Source organism: Zosterops lateralis (assembly GCF_965231275.1).
Source record: "Zosterops lateralis genome assembly, chromosome: 5".
In the NCBI taxonomy this organism is placed as follows: Eukaryota; Metazoa; Chordata; class Aves; order Passeriformes; family Zosteropidae; genus Zosterops; species Zosterops lateralis.
Window position 1 is genome coordinate 25745256 of NC_139766.1, and position 15022 is coordinate 25760277.

A 15022-nucleotide genomic window follows, 5' to 3' on the forward strand; every position below is an offset into this window, starting at 1 on the left:
GTCAAACAAACACATTAGGTACCTCATTGTGTACAGGATGGTGCCATTTCTCATTATTCTGAAGAGTTTATTTGGGGCTGTCATATTATGTGCAACAGACTTTTTCCCATTCCTGAAGAAAGTATCAGGAGTCCATACCTTCGAAACCATCAAGTTGTTGAGTCTTAAAATTTCAATAGGGCCATCATATTTTAATCTTTTATCTACCCATGTCTGACGAAAGAAGACATCCATTGTATATTCCTGTATTAAATTGCAGAAAAACAAAGATCACATTTGCATATGTGTTTCCTGTAAAAGAAGAAATCCCTCAGGAGCAAAGAAATCATTAGAAAAGAAAATCCTAAGTCCACTACACAAACATCTTTCCACCAATTAAAGTGTCTTATGTACTTCTTAATAGCTTAATTTCTTACATTAGTCATATCAATAAGCTGCTACACGTTTAATCATTAAGGAATAATTAACCTAATTAGGTTGCAGGAAACAAGCAACTGAATTTGAAGTCAAGCATGTAACTGGAAACAAAATGATCTCTGACAAGAACTGTCAACAGATTTTTAAAGAAAATATATCCATAGATCAGCTGCTGCTGGCTAAGTTGAAAATACTAGGACAAACAATTAGTTCCACTTTAAAGTTAGGAAAGAAAACCTAACTTCATCTCATGGAAAGTAAGCTTTTAACTGAGGAAAGCTAAGTATTTTGCCATGCCCACAAAACAGGGATAATAAATTATATAGAGATTTGCATATATATACATTTTTTTTTAAGTATGTAACAATCCCATTAACTTCCTCAGAAAAGCCACTCAAGTGCTCCAAAGGAAACATGCAAAAAACAATCGCAGAACTGCAGACACAGGCACATCATGAAAAATCATATGTGAATGAATGGAATGAAGGAATGCATTTCTCATCTCGGGAAGTTAAAGATTTCACAAAAAAACTATCATATCATGTGATATTGAAAAAGGTCACATGAAAGGCTTTAAGTAATTTCTAACTTACAGTTTTGATTTTGTTGTTAAGCCAAACAATGATTTCTGACTTCATTTCAACTTCTGCATAATGTTTCCATTGAAATTACTTGTAAGGCCATATCTATTTGCATTGGCAAGGAGGCATGTCTACTAGTGTAATGCATCTTAGGATTATATCTGTCTTCTTTTCCATGACTGTATCCTCCACTGTGATTTATAGTTAATCCAGGAAAAGTTTCTCTTCTAGTGTCATTTCTTGCTGGCAACTTCATAGCTCATAAGTAGCAGTTTCTGTTATTAGCTTCTACCTGACAGATTTTCTAATATAAGATTTCAACCATTTTCATTACGAAATGAAAACAGGTACAAAAGCAACTAAAAAGTCATTCTGGTCATCCCCTGTAGTGAGACCATGGCACATGTCACTGTTACAGCAAGTGTTATGAGTGCAGCCACATTCAGATTACATTGGGTCACTAATGGATACATTAACTAAAGGGTATTCCAGAAGTGATTCCTGTATCCCTAAACAGCCTCTAAATCATCTCTAATGAAGAAAGGGGAAATATTTGCTGTAAAGTCTCCTTTTGAAAGTTCCTTCAGTCCATGTTCTCACTTCTGCCTATATATATGCTTCAATATAACTAATATGTCCCAGGAAAATGAAACCTGAGAGATGCCATGCAGCCCTCACTGTAGATTTGAGGCACATATTGTTAGATTTCCTTGGGACCACATTCTTGTACACCTTTGTCACTCTGATAAGCATCATACTGCACATGATAACCAATGAAAGGGTAAGATGCATTTCAACATCAGACTACTGTCATGAATGTAACTCGAAAAAAAATACCCTGCTATAACATACCTTTCCACATAATAAAAGTAAATCAGGTACAACACAAAGTAAACAACAGCACTATAATGGGAAGAAAATTACTACCCTGAAATTGCTTTTTCCATGAAGAAATTCAGTGCAGCATATATAGTTGTATTATTTCCATGGGATTTCTTGAATATGCTATAAAAAGATCAACTGCTGTATGATTGAAGGGTACATCACTGTATTTTAGAAGTTGAGAGTTTTGCGGGATTTGACCTTGAAAGCAAAAGCCATTGAGGCACAAATAATAGAACATGCAAATATAATATTTTTCCTCTGTTACCATTTCATGCATGTCACTTGGACGTTTAATTTCTGCAGATACTTATGAAAACTCTTGTCAGACAAACATTTGCTGAAAGTGATGCTTAAAAGGAGCACAAAGATCAGCAAAGGGCATTCATCTGAAATGAAAACGTCAACAAGTACGTTTGAAGTGATGTCGTTATTATTTATCTGAGAATAACACAAGTTTCAGAAATGAAAAGCAATTTCAAAGATATTACACATTTTCCCCACAGTAGACTTACTTAGACACTCCCTGCAAGGCTGGATTCTGCCTCGGTGCCGTGAAAATCTGTTTTAAATCCTATGAAGTGAATTTCTTAAGCCAGCCAAAACCCACTGAAAGTGTGACCAGAATCAGGCCTCATGTATCTAATTATAACCTGTAAATTAAGCTGTTACTAATCTTGCCTAATTTGCATGATTGACAGAACAGTACAGATGAAGCATCCACTCCTACTGCAGCTAATGGTTTCTCAGAACCAGGAAATGGCATTTTAATCCCAGAAATACATACCATTTCTACATCAGAAACAGGTCCAAAACTGGTGACATATATATCTGTTTTGACTTCAGTAACAGGACCTAATGTATGAAAAGGAAGTGAGCAAGAAAATTTGAATTTTGCAGGTCAACAATTCCCATAAATGATCCTGGTGTGTGAACAGTTACCGCTTTCAGGGTTCTGTGGATGAGCAAGAGCAAAACGCAAACAGAGGTCAATTCAGATAAGTCCCAAATAAGAAGCACTGCTCAATTACCTTTACCACATAAATAAATCAAAAGCAGCATTTCCATGCAAATCCCCATTCAGAAAACCAGTGTTGACTCAAGGGCTAAGAAAACAGATGCCAAAAAATTAAAAGGCTCACTAAGAACACCATTCTACTTAACAATAAGCACTGAATCCAGGAAATCCACATTCCTCAAACCATTTATTACTAATATTTGGACCTACTGCTAATAACTGGACTAGAGACATTAGCATGCCATGCACTGAGCAATTTCGTGTTGCAGGATCAAGGACTGCATCCATTTCCTGAGATGTACTTAAGTGCTTTAATACTAATATCCAAAATAAAAGTTGGAGGTCTAAGTATTTTTTGGGTTTGAGCCAAGACCCACATTCTGCTACAAAGTCTGTCTTGAGAGAACCAAAGATACTTAGGACACTGTCAAAAACAGTGCACTGAGCAGAGGTTTTGCAGTCTCACAGCTGTGTACGGCAAATCAACCAGCAGAGAAAACAGTTTCATTTTAATGTATTGTTTCATTCACTACCTTGAAATTTTAAATGGGCATGCACTCTTCAGTACACTCTACCTTCCCCCTTAAACCAAAGAATGCACGCATTAATTTCACTGGGATTTAGGTATCTCCCTAATGTAAAAGTCTAGAAAGATGCTAATCTTTATCCGCTGTTATGATGATTTTGTGATCAAAGCATTAGCTAACAGTTTAATTCAGGTAATTGGCTCACATTGTAAGTTAAAAAAAAATCTACTGAAGGTCTTATCAAACAGTATCTGTTTGAAAAAAACATGCATGATCTACAAATTCACAACCAATTCTAAACCCCTACAACTCAAATTACTAAAGAGGATAAGTGGCTCAAGTCTGATAATTCAGGTTTTATCATAATATTTGCAATGTAAAAACGAAAGGAGAAAAGAGTCAACAGAGTTAGCAACAGAAGAATATGTCCCACTTGAAAAGAAAAAAAAATTAAAAAATCATTCTTCACAGATGTCATTTTGAATCAAATGGTAAAAGATAAAAATAGTAACCAATAGGAAAACAGGAAACTTGAATTTTTTGCACCTAGAACAAGTCTCAAGCCATGAACAAAAAGTAAAAGAAAACCATGTAAAATTGTTTTACTACAGAATTTGCCAATTATTTGTAGAATAATTGAATTATTCATCATCAAAAAGAATTTTTCATCTAAATGTCAAAAAAGATTACTTTGTTGAAAGCTGAGTTTCACAGAAGGGCATTTTTTCAAAATAACTCTAAAAAATTTCACTGTTCAACAGTTGGTAGCCCAGAGGTCCCTGGAAAGTTGCAGTTTGGTATGTCTGCCTCAAAGAGGTTTTAAGAAGCAACCCCCAAGATCCAGATAACACACTTGCATACCACGCCATTTATTTTGCAGTGGGTTGCTCTCCAAACATGTCAAACAAAAGCTGCTCCCTTCTCTACAAATAATAAAGTGTTCATCAGTCAGGGAAATCCATGAGTGTTTAGATCACTCATTTTACTAACAACGTAGTCCAATGACATTTCTGGAGAGCAGAAGAGCTCCAAGAGATTAGAAGTGAAGACATTTATCTATGGTGCTAGAAAATAGGAGAGAAAAGCCCAGTCATACTTGCATGTAGAAACAGAAGAAATTCAATTACCACTGATCTCCCATACACACACTATTAAAATTTATCCAGGGTTGATTTAAATATATAAATATTTATTTAATTTGAACTTGAAATATTTCTGGAATTAGTTCTATAGAAGTGAAAAAATCACTTTCCCACAGTTTTAATAAGAAAATATAGGAATTAGTCTTTGCTACTCAATAATGAGACAATAGTGAATACTGCACTCAATTCCTTCAAGAATTTCAGGAGCTGAGTTCAATATTCAGTATTCCCTTTTTACTGAGTAACAGAGACAAGTCCCTGAACTCCTTTCAGGAACTGCTTTACTTGCTAGTTCTAAGAAACTAAATAGGAATACTCCTTAAATAAACCCCAAACCTTTAAGTGTTTTTCCTCTGATGGTATACTCTTTTCTTTAGCTTACAGAACACTGTAATTTTACAATCATACCAAATTGAGCAAAGGGATAGATTTTCCCACAGGCATGAGCTGCTTCTCCTCAGACATTGATTTTTTTTGTTTGTTTTATTAAATTATTACAGTTTCATGGGCAATAGGCATTGAGAGGCTTTTGCAACTTTGTTTTTTCGAGTTTCTCAGAAAGAAGGGGAAAGCTAGGATCAAGAAGCTAATCTCCAAATCAGCAAGCCTATGACTTAATGCTATTAGAAACACTATAGCAGCAGCACGAGACTAAAACTTTGTTTGAGTTCCCTCTCCAGTAACTGCTATTCTGTTCTCAAATATTTATTAGTATGACCTATGAGAAAGAAGGAAGCAGGAAATCTCAAACAATTAGGAGGCCACAAAATAGTATTTACATTTGGTTGCTTTGTCCAGCTTGACGGCAGAAGAGTGACAAAACAGATGTTAAAATCACATTTTATTCCACTAGAAAATGGCACATGAATGTGGATCTAGAAATACTTTAGACATCATAACAGTTATCCAGCCAGTACAGACATACAAATCCTTGCTTTGCAGTCAAAACCTTGGTCAAACAGTTCAATGTCTGGTAGGAGCAAAGACAGTGAAGCTGATTATCTCCTTAATGCTTGCTCTCCAATTGCAGCCCTTTCATGCTCCACATCTTCCACCTACATTGGCCTTAACAGTTGTGAAATGACAAATCTAGGATTTTCTAGCACATCCCAGTACTTAATGCCAACCCAGGAGTATCTATGGCGACACTAATACCTATCTCTTGTTCTTCTTGTTCCAGAAGAAAACATAGTTGGTAACAATAGCGGGGGTATAAATAGTGAGTCATGCTGCTGCTTCTTTTTTAAACTATTATTAATCGTGGGAATTCCTGTCAACGAGGAGGTGATCTGTAGTCACCTAACCTACTTTTACTGGTGATTTAAGCAGCCCTCCAAAATGAATGTGTTGCACCACTTAATCAACTCGGGCTCTGCAAGCCTAAGATCCTATTAGAATCCTTAACGCTCTATTACTGGCAATAAAATGCAGTGAATTGTAAGATGGCCAATTAACTTTAAATATGACCATTTGGGCTTACCACTCAATGGATCTTCACAAAGTATCTATCCACCATAAATCTTCAGAATGCTGAAGAACTATTTATATCATACTGGTGTGTATTTTTATGTCAATGAAATAGGAGGAGAGTCCTACACACTGCAGTGGGAACAGTTAAGTCTGAATCACTGCTTGCAAGATAATATACTTTAAAGAAGCTCAGGGAGGATTAAATGCAACCCCTGCAAAAAGTCAGAACAGTTCAGTGTTCTAGATGTTACATGTGGGCTGAAGAAGTGATGCCAGGCCCTAACCCTGGGATGAGGAATATAAAAGAGCTCTCCCATGCATTTTATGTCATCATATGGGTTGAACTGCAGCACAGCTCCTAGTGAAAGACTTCGGGCTCCATTATCCCTGCGTCTCCATAGGCAACTGTCACTGCAGAGATCTCCGCTGTATGTAAACACTCCAATCCTGCACAGCCTTTCTGCATATTGCCAATGTTGCCATCAAGGGTCCCATAACTCATTGGAAAGTCTGTACAAAGGTTTCAACATACAAAGTACAATGTAAATACTGTGCAGTTATTGGTGCTATTAGGAGATCAGTCCCAGGATATATAAACCACATAAAATCATATTACATCAGTTCCTACAGCTACATTAAAAAAAAAAAAAAAAACAAAAAAAAAAAAAAAAAAAACAAAAACAAAAACAAAAACAAAAACAAAAAAAAAAAAAAAAAAAAAAAAAAAAAAAAAAAAAAAAAAAAAACAACAAAACACCTAACCCCACAAAACAACCAGTAGTTGCGACAGATTTTTTAAAATACAACTACATGTGAAAGATTTGGTGTTTTCTCTTTCCAAATTCCTGCTGCCTGAATAGGGTTGACATTTTTTAAGTGAGGGAAAAAAAAAAGAAAAAAAAAATCCATCATATGAAACATGTGCTCTTGTTTCTATCAGAAAGAACAGCTAAGGACACCTGCTATATGTAAGAATTCTGTTCAGAAGCCAGAACTAGGTAGGGCATTTTTAAAAAATTAATGCAGAATTCAAACACATGGGCTACATTCTCTACCAAAAGAAAATACGACAAACACAGCAGCACACAATAACCTTTCTCTCTATGTATGTTCTTCCATCAGAATGTCTGAACATTAAAAGGGAAAAGTGTACCTCCAGAAATTAGGAGATTACTGTTTCTTTGCCTGTTTATCAGCAAACCATCTCTGCTGAGACAGCCAATAAGCCTAATACTGGGGCCAGTTTTCACGATGTGGACACCTGTCTACTAAGAACTGGACTAAGAATATCAGCTAATTTTATACAGATCACTGAACAACAGACAGATGGTAATGACTTCAAGCATTACTAACTGAGGCCAGAATCAAATCTGTCACCTACAGGTATCTAACACCATATCCTGTTAAGCTTTGAGTCATCAACTTTCACCAGCTGAGAAAGAATGGACAACTGCCGGAAAAAAAAAATTACTCGCTTCACTTTTCAATGCTCACTTCAAGTCCATTTTCAATCTAAATAGTAAAAACAAATTATAATACCTATTATGCTGAGCAATGGAACCTTTAAGGTATGCTTGAGTTCCTAATAAGAGCTAATAATCATGTAGATATTTTTATTTTCTCTAAAAACAGAAAATTGCCTTTGCTCTTCAAGTGTATTTTGTGTTTATTTTCTGACTGAAGTCCTGCATAGACAGGAAATGAAACTCTTCAGAAATGCTGTTCATCAGCTGAACAACACAGACTAGAGGGGCAGAGAATCCTCCTCCTACCCTTCCTAGGGGAGACAATGGTCAATATATTTAATTCCACCAAGTACTCAGCTGCACTTCCACAGTTACAAGATCATAAGAAAAAATACTGAAGGAGGAAGAAAAGAAAAAGGGAAATGAATGAACACAGACCTATTCCTCCTATTCAGGAGTCAGCAGCGGATGTGACGATTTCCAAAGAGAAAGCCACAGGGCTAACACCGGTAGTTGACAATGAGTTGACAATGAAAACTTATGGCAGGTTCTACCTCACACAAATTAATAGAACTCAGCAAGGAAGAGAGCTCCAGTTTTCACCAGCTGATGGGCATCCACGCCAAAACACACTAGCAACAGTCTGTGGGCAATGCCGCAGCTTGTGGTCAGTGGGTTCCACAGCCAACCTAAGAACCTTGAGCAGGAGGCAAGTCACATACCACTTTCTTTCTTTGGTCTGGCCATACAATTTGCCATTAAAAGCAAGATGCCAGAGATCAGATGTACTCTGAAAGGCACAATTCATTCGAATTAGCAGATACATGGCAGCACGCAGTCTACTCACCAGCTTCAGTCTACTTATTCCTTCCTATGTCCCTAAGTCCAGGTTCAAGTGTGATTAGTTACTGTACCATGAAAATTTCAAAGACACCATTACATTTTTTAAAGTTACCATCCAATACAGGATTGAATCAGCTCTTGCAGGCCCTCACTAATGTCAAGAGTCACTCAGATAAAGTCTGAAATCATGCAAGGGTTTAAAAGTGCAAATCAGACCCAGGCCTTTCACTTCAAGCGAACAATGCTCCTTTCAAAGATTTTGGACTTCTACTGCCACTTTGAAACTGACCACCAGAAAAGTAATAAGGTGATTTTCAGAGAAAATACATCTTGTATAACTTTTTATAGTTTTTCTTCATCCAATACACAAAATTTTAAAAGCAGATGAAAATTGTAGATAGGGTTTAGCTAGAAATGCCTCTACTTCAAACTTTTACAGCTGAATCAAACTAATACTTTGGTAGTGCTCTTGAAGTTTTCCAGCAGATGATGATTTTAATTAATGCCACTACAAGCAGCTTCTGTAAAAATACTGTTTATATAGAGTGGTTGTGACCAGGAAACCTACTTGGACTACAAACTGCATGCTGAAATTCAGGATAATGATATAACAGAACATACAGTGTAGGGAATGAACTAACTTAATTTCTATTGCACTATTTTCAAACATCATACAGCATTACTTTACTCATTAGTCCTTAAATACATTCCATCTACTCAAATTCAAAACTCTAAAATGCATTTAAAGTCTTCCTGACAGCAGTTGCAGGGCTTCTTTTCTTTCCTACATGAAACTGCCCATTCTGCTTTACTTCATTCAATTTCTAGGTGACATTTCTTTGCTTCTCTCTTTAGATTCTCCCCCTGCCCCAACTTAACAGGAACTTTCACTTCAATGGTCTTTAGACCATTAAACCTTTTAAATAAACCCTTCTAGTTTTGTTTTTCACACTACCAAACCTCACAGTGCCTAGCAAGGTGACAACTTTTTAAGTTTTTTAAATTCATTTAATAACGTCAACTTACAATGCAATGTATCAATCCAGTGACATGGGGAACTTCATTCTGCTATTAACCCTCAACATATGCCATGCTCCTGTGTAAGTACCACCAAGAGAAGCTTCCACATACTCCACTGGGGTTCACAACTCTCCTGAGAGACCACATTCACATCTGTAAGCATGCTGTGACAATTTAACTTCTCCTCCATAACTACCAAAAAATGTGCAAATTAATGACAGTATGGAGAATTTTGAGCCAGTTGTAGGAAATTTCCAAAATCAAACATTTTCTACATTCCTTTGCATGTGAATTATCTTCATGTTTTTTTTATTTGTGGTAACACTGGAATATGCCAGCAAAATTCAGAATTTGGCTACCTCCCCAAGTCTGATTTTAAACATAATTTGTGCCAGAATTAGAAATATTTTCATCAATTTCAAGTTTAAAATCAGCATCAGTTAGTCCTCTGTGAGGTCTTTTGCTCTTAAAATAAAACCTTCGTTTCATTTCAGGCCTTGTGAAAACTAGATGGTGAATCAGCTTCAAGAAGAAAACAAAAATAAGTATTCTGCTGTTTATCAGAAAGTGATGTAGCTTTAACATTACCAAAACACACTATACTTTCCATCTCTAAATATTCCCATCCCCTTTGACATTTTGTTTGCAATGCTATAAACTAGCGAGTGACCCACTTTCAAGCAACAAATCCCATTTCTGATAAAGATTCACCAGAAAAAAAAAAAAAACCAAAATATAGGTAAAAGTTGATTTTCATAGTCTCTATTTCAATAAAGAGTCTGTAGCAATTACTCTGAGCAATGTCAAGAAGTGAAATCTAATCAATTACAGAAATTTCTTTCTTTGGTTGGTTTTGTTGTTTGATTTTTTTTTTAATCCAAAGTTGTACTTCTCAAATCAGGTGTAGATAATTTTCACTGTAAAGAGCTAGGGAGGCAAGCATCATTTTTCAACACAAAGCATTTCGCCCCATGTTTTATGTTAAAGTTCAAAACTCAAAGATGAGTGGTTAAACATAAACCATAGAGATGGTTCTAAGGAAAAAAAGAAGCAAAATAATATCTATTTTGTGAAACAGTGAAATATTGACCCAGAAGTGTTTTCCCCAGGCTGAAATCTGAGTTTTTTCCTCTCTCTCCTAATTACTTCAATATTGCCAATGTGAAAGTTCAATGAACAATGAACTTTTTCTCCTTGATTGTGTTTTGCTGAAAGTCTGCCACACTTACAGGGGAAAAATACCTACTCTTGCAAAACATCTTGCAAAGGACAACTGTATTAAAATAAAAATCACCATATATTACATATTCAGTAGTTGTTTAATTTTGGAAATCTGATAATGCTCATAAAGCATCTTTGCTAGATGACTAATTAGTTGGCATTCAACCTAAAATGATGCCAAACTTAGCACATCTCTTGTACGCGTGCAGAAGTGTCTGTAACCTCTCTACAAAGACTAAATTGCAAAAGACTATCAGTTCCCAATGACTCCTCCGGGTGTTAATAAATTTAGCTTCCTTCTCACTTGATGTGTAAGCTAACTTAAGAAAGCCTCATTTATTCCACACACTCAAAATAATAAGAGTGGTCCATGGGTGCCAGGTGTTGTCCTTTGACAATCACGATTGTGCATGTGAGAGCACTGCATACGGCATGTGGGGAATGTGCTGTCATACATGTCAGTGTGGAGAGATCACATGTATGGAGCAGGTACTTTCAGAGAAGGAAGAAAGTATTTCGCAACATAAACCTACGCAAGGATCTCATTCAATCCTGTATTGGAAGCAGCCTATAAAAACCTCATCACAGCTCTGAGCATCATAAAAAGGTCTGTGGCATTTATTTTAAATTTTTAATATTATTTTTACTTTCAAATTTGCCTTTTTTTAATATCTTCATTCCAAATTACAGAATAAACTTTCATTTTGCCTGGATCTTAATGATTTTTTGGTTCCAAGTCCCTACATAAAAACATCAAAATCATAAAGAACAGCAAGTCTGGCTGCTTCTTCAGCATCACAAAACTGCATCTTAACAGCCTGGGGAGAGGAAGAGGCCCCAAACTCCCACACGCAGAACACAGGTAAAGGCAAATTTGAAACTCCACCACGTCTAATTCCTACACAGCAATTAAGTCTGCTACTGCTAAATCAAAGCTGGAATTTCAGCAACTGTGATAAAGAACTGGGACCTGAGCACTAATTTTCCCTAACTAGTGGAACATAATCCATCAGACCCAACCTCCCGGGCTGGTAAAAGTACACCTGTTTCTATCAGGAGCCGATCGCGGCGTTTACGGGTCAAAACCCGGCAAGAAGGAGATGAAATCTGGGTGTTAGACAGGTCCCTCCATCCCCACCGAGCCAACGCACCCCGGTTCAGGGCTTAATTTTCCTCTGCAGCGGCAGCGGCATCCCGATCCCGGCATGTGGGCAGCGCAGCCGAGCGGGGGCCGAGCCCGGGACCGCCCCACGGGGCCCCCGCGGCTCTCGGGCCAGCGCTGCCCCGCTGCCGGCCCTTCCCGGGGGTTCGGGCCCCGGGGCGGGGGCACAGCCCCGCGTTCTCGGTCACTCTTTTCGCCCCCCGCCCTGCCCGGCCACCCCCGCCCGCCGCCGCCACCGTACCCCCAAATCCCGGTCGCAGCCGGTTGTCATAGCCATCCAGGAGGCTGTTCAGGATGCTGGTGAAATTCTCCGGCCACAATTTCTCCTCTTTTTTGATCTGCCCCGGCGGCCCGGTGAGACTGCGAGGCAAAGGGGGAGCGGGTGAGCGGAGCCCGCGGGGAGCAGCGGCCCCGCACCGGCCCCGGGCCCCGGCACCGCCGGGATACTCACCAGGTCGCCAGGCACAGGCAGTGCAGGAGGGCGATGGAGAGACCCGAGGACATGGCGATGGCTGGCTCCTTGGCAGAAACCATCCTTGCATGCCATACTTCACGGCCGGGCGCGTTAAACGCCGTGCCCGGGGCGGGGAGGGGGGCGCGGGGCCCGGCGGGGGGGCGGCGGCCCCCGGCGGTCCCACATGCGCGGCGCCCCGGTTGCCAAGCGCCCGGCACGGGCGGAGCAGCGGCGGGCGAGTTTCCCCGCGCCGTTAACTCTCTCGGGGCAACAGGCGCCGCTCCCGCCGCTCCCGCCCCCGCCCCGCCCCGCCCGCGGCCCGCGCCCCGCCCCGCTCCCCTCACGGCCCGGCCCGGCCCGGCCGCTCACACCGGGCCCGTGCGGGGGGGCGGCCACAGCGCGGGGGGGCGGCGGGGGCGGCGCGGGGGCGGCCGCGGTGGCGGAGTCTTCGCCCGTCCCGGTCGCCTCTGCTGCCCGCCAGGGGAATTAAACCCAGAGCGGGGGCGAGCGGGGGCGTGAATTCCCCAGCGAAGAGGGTTTGGGAGCAGGAGGGTCTCTCCGCTCCAGTAGGAGAGGAGCTGGCAGGAGAGAGAGTGGAAGAGGAGGTGAAGGAAAGCTTTGACTTCAAGGTTAAAACAGAGCGCGCCCAAAACAGATGGAAGCGAGTGGGTTATCCCAGGTTTCTAAACGCAAAAATTGCTAGAACAAGGGAATCGTTTCACATTATATCTGGTGGGGTTTTTTCTTTTTTCTTTTCTTATCATTCCTATAATTAGGAAACATGATTTGGTGACCCAAAAAAATTCCATTATGCAAGGTCCAAGGGATTCTGAGGAATTACAGTAAAATCCACTCAGAAGTGTTGTTAGTCTGTCACAGGCTATTGAGGTGGTTGGGTGGAGGAGGAGGAGGACTAGGGGAAAGAAAGAAAGAACGGGAAGGGGAGTGTTCCACACGCAGTAAGTGTTGGCAACAAACAATTTGTTCTGATCAGGTGTGCTGTAAATATAATTGTTGAGGTTTCAAAATCAGTGTGCATGTCAGTTTTAATGAGGGTGGTGAAATTCATTATGCACATAGGGCAGGTATTGTAATTGACTCAAAGACTACAGTACTGTCAATGCCGACAGTAAAAAGTCTTTATTCATTACTTGCTGCAGTATCTTTTAGCACTGAAATGCCTGATTATCTTCAAAACTACTGTACACTTGAAATCTTCCTGATTGTACTTCAGAGCTTGTTCCAGCTAGGGTGCCCTTTGCTGATTCGTTTGAAAAACAATTAAAGCTGTGCTTGAAATCCATTTAGCCTGCTGACGCTGTTTATCTTTCAAAAAACTCTGTCTAGGCATTCAGTTCTGCTTCCAATTTTAAAAGTCCTATTTAGGCCTCTGCAGATTACTAGTCTGCTTCCTGAGATTTTGACAAGGATCTCATCTCCTGACTGCTTTACAGGATCCTGATCTGACTGCCTTAGTGGAATGACAAATGTGCTGCCAAAACATCACCAGCTGGGGCAGCCTGCCTATGGATGGCACACATGCTCTGTGCAGTATTTACAAACCTGGACAACACAGACGGTAGGATGTCAGGCTAAGGTCACTTCAGCTCCCGTGATGAGTCTCTAGGAGCAGCCTGTTCAACTCCATAGACAGGTGAAAACCAGCATGACAGCCAGAGTCCACTGCTCTGTCTCCATTAGCAGTCTGATCAGGAACAACACAAGGATGGATGCACAGTTCTTCAGAGTCTAATTTCACCAGAGTCAGATAAATTTCTCTGGGTTAATCAGCCACTTGAGATCTTCTGTAAAGTATTGTGTTTCTTTCTCAGGATCAATCATCTGGTCTAGCATGGATTATACCAGAGGGACACTGAGAACTGGCCTCCAATAAAGAGGGTGACTAGTTTTTCTGCCTTGAAATAAAAAGTAAACCCTTATTGCAGAATATTGAAAATATTTTCTAGTGAGATTATCTTATATAAGGATACCTCAGAAAAATTTTGCTGGCAGAAGTGGAACTCAAAAAACTAAAGTGAGAGCAATAGGGTAATTGAGAATTGGGCAGAATCCTGCTGGCTAGTCACAAACTTGGGGCAAAGTGTGGCTATGTGGCGCTGTCACTTATTGCAGCTCCTGAGGAAGAAAACAAACACCCAGGCAGAGCTGGGGACACCCTTGAGTTTAGATGGCCTTAATACCTTTTGGATATGTATAGACACCTGCATGAAATAGAAAATTCAAGTGGTATTCTCCAGTAATGATCTCACCACATGAACGTCCTGAGAAATGCTATCACACAACCTGCTCTCAAATCCATGCCTGGAGTCAGTAGTTCTACTCCAGCTAGAAATCAAATAAATTCCCCCTTTCATCAAATCTAGGAAGTGAGCTTGTCTTTGAATGATTTGTAAGTTCTTCAGAACAAAGAACAATATTATTGATACCTTTCATCTCTTCAGTACAGGTACTTCAGTGAAGTAACTGAAGTAACATTCAGTAAAGGTAACATCAGCCTAAAAGACTTGTGGGCATGCCATGCAAGGGCAAGAAATACTCATGGCTTCTAAAATGATGCCCATGTTGTTTTTTCTAAGAAAATGTAGTGCCCTCCTGTCCCACTAAGCCTGCCTCAGGTTCGATAAATGCAGTATCTGGTGCCACATGGGTGCATTTACTCCCTACAAGTGCTAAAACTTCCTACAAGTGCAAATGAAAATTCACTTTCTCTAAATCTATGAAATTAATTCTAGCACATCTCAAATTTATGAGTTAATATGTCTCTTAAACCCAGCGATGGTTATCAAGAAATCCATAAG

General features: G+C 39.8%; 1 protein-coding gene across 1 annotated transcript in view; it reads right to left on the reverse strand.

The window, feature by feature from the left end:
* Positions 1–12283, reverse strand: part of GABRA4 (gamma-aminobutyric acid type A receptor subunit alpha4) — a gene marked incomplete at both ends in the record, with an annotated part of 36054 nt that extends 23771 nt beyond the window's left edge. Inside the window, 4 exons of the mRNA XM_083861512.1 lie at positions 23–243; positions 2668–2735; positions 11991–12109; positions 12201–12283. Coding sequence (XP_083717638.1) covers positions 23–243; positions 2668–2735; positions 11991–12109; positions 12201–12283 — 491 coding nt within the window. The remainder of the gene's footprint in view (positions 1–22; positions 244–2667; positions 2736–11990; positions 12110–12200) is intronic.
* Positions 12284–15022: the final 2739 nt, after the last annotated feature.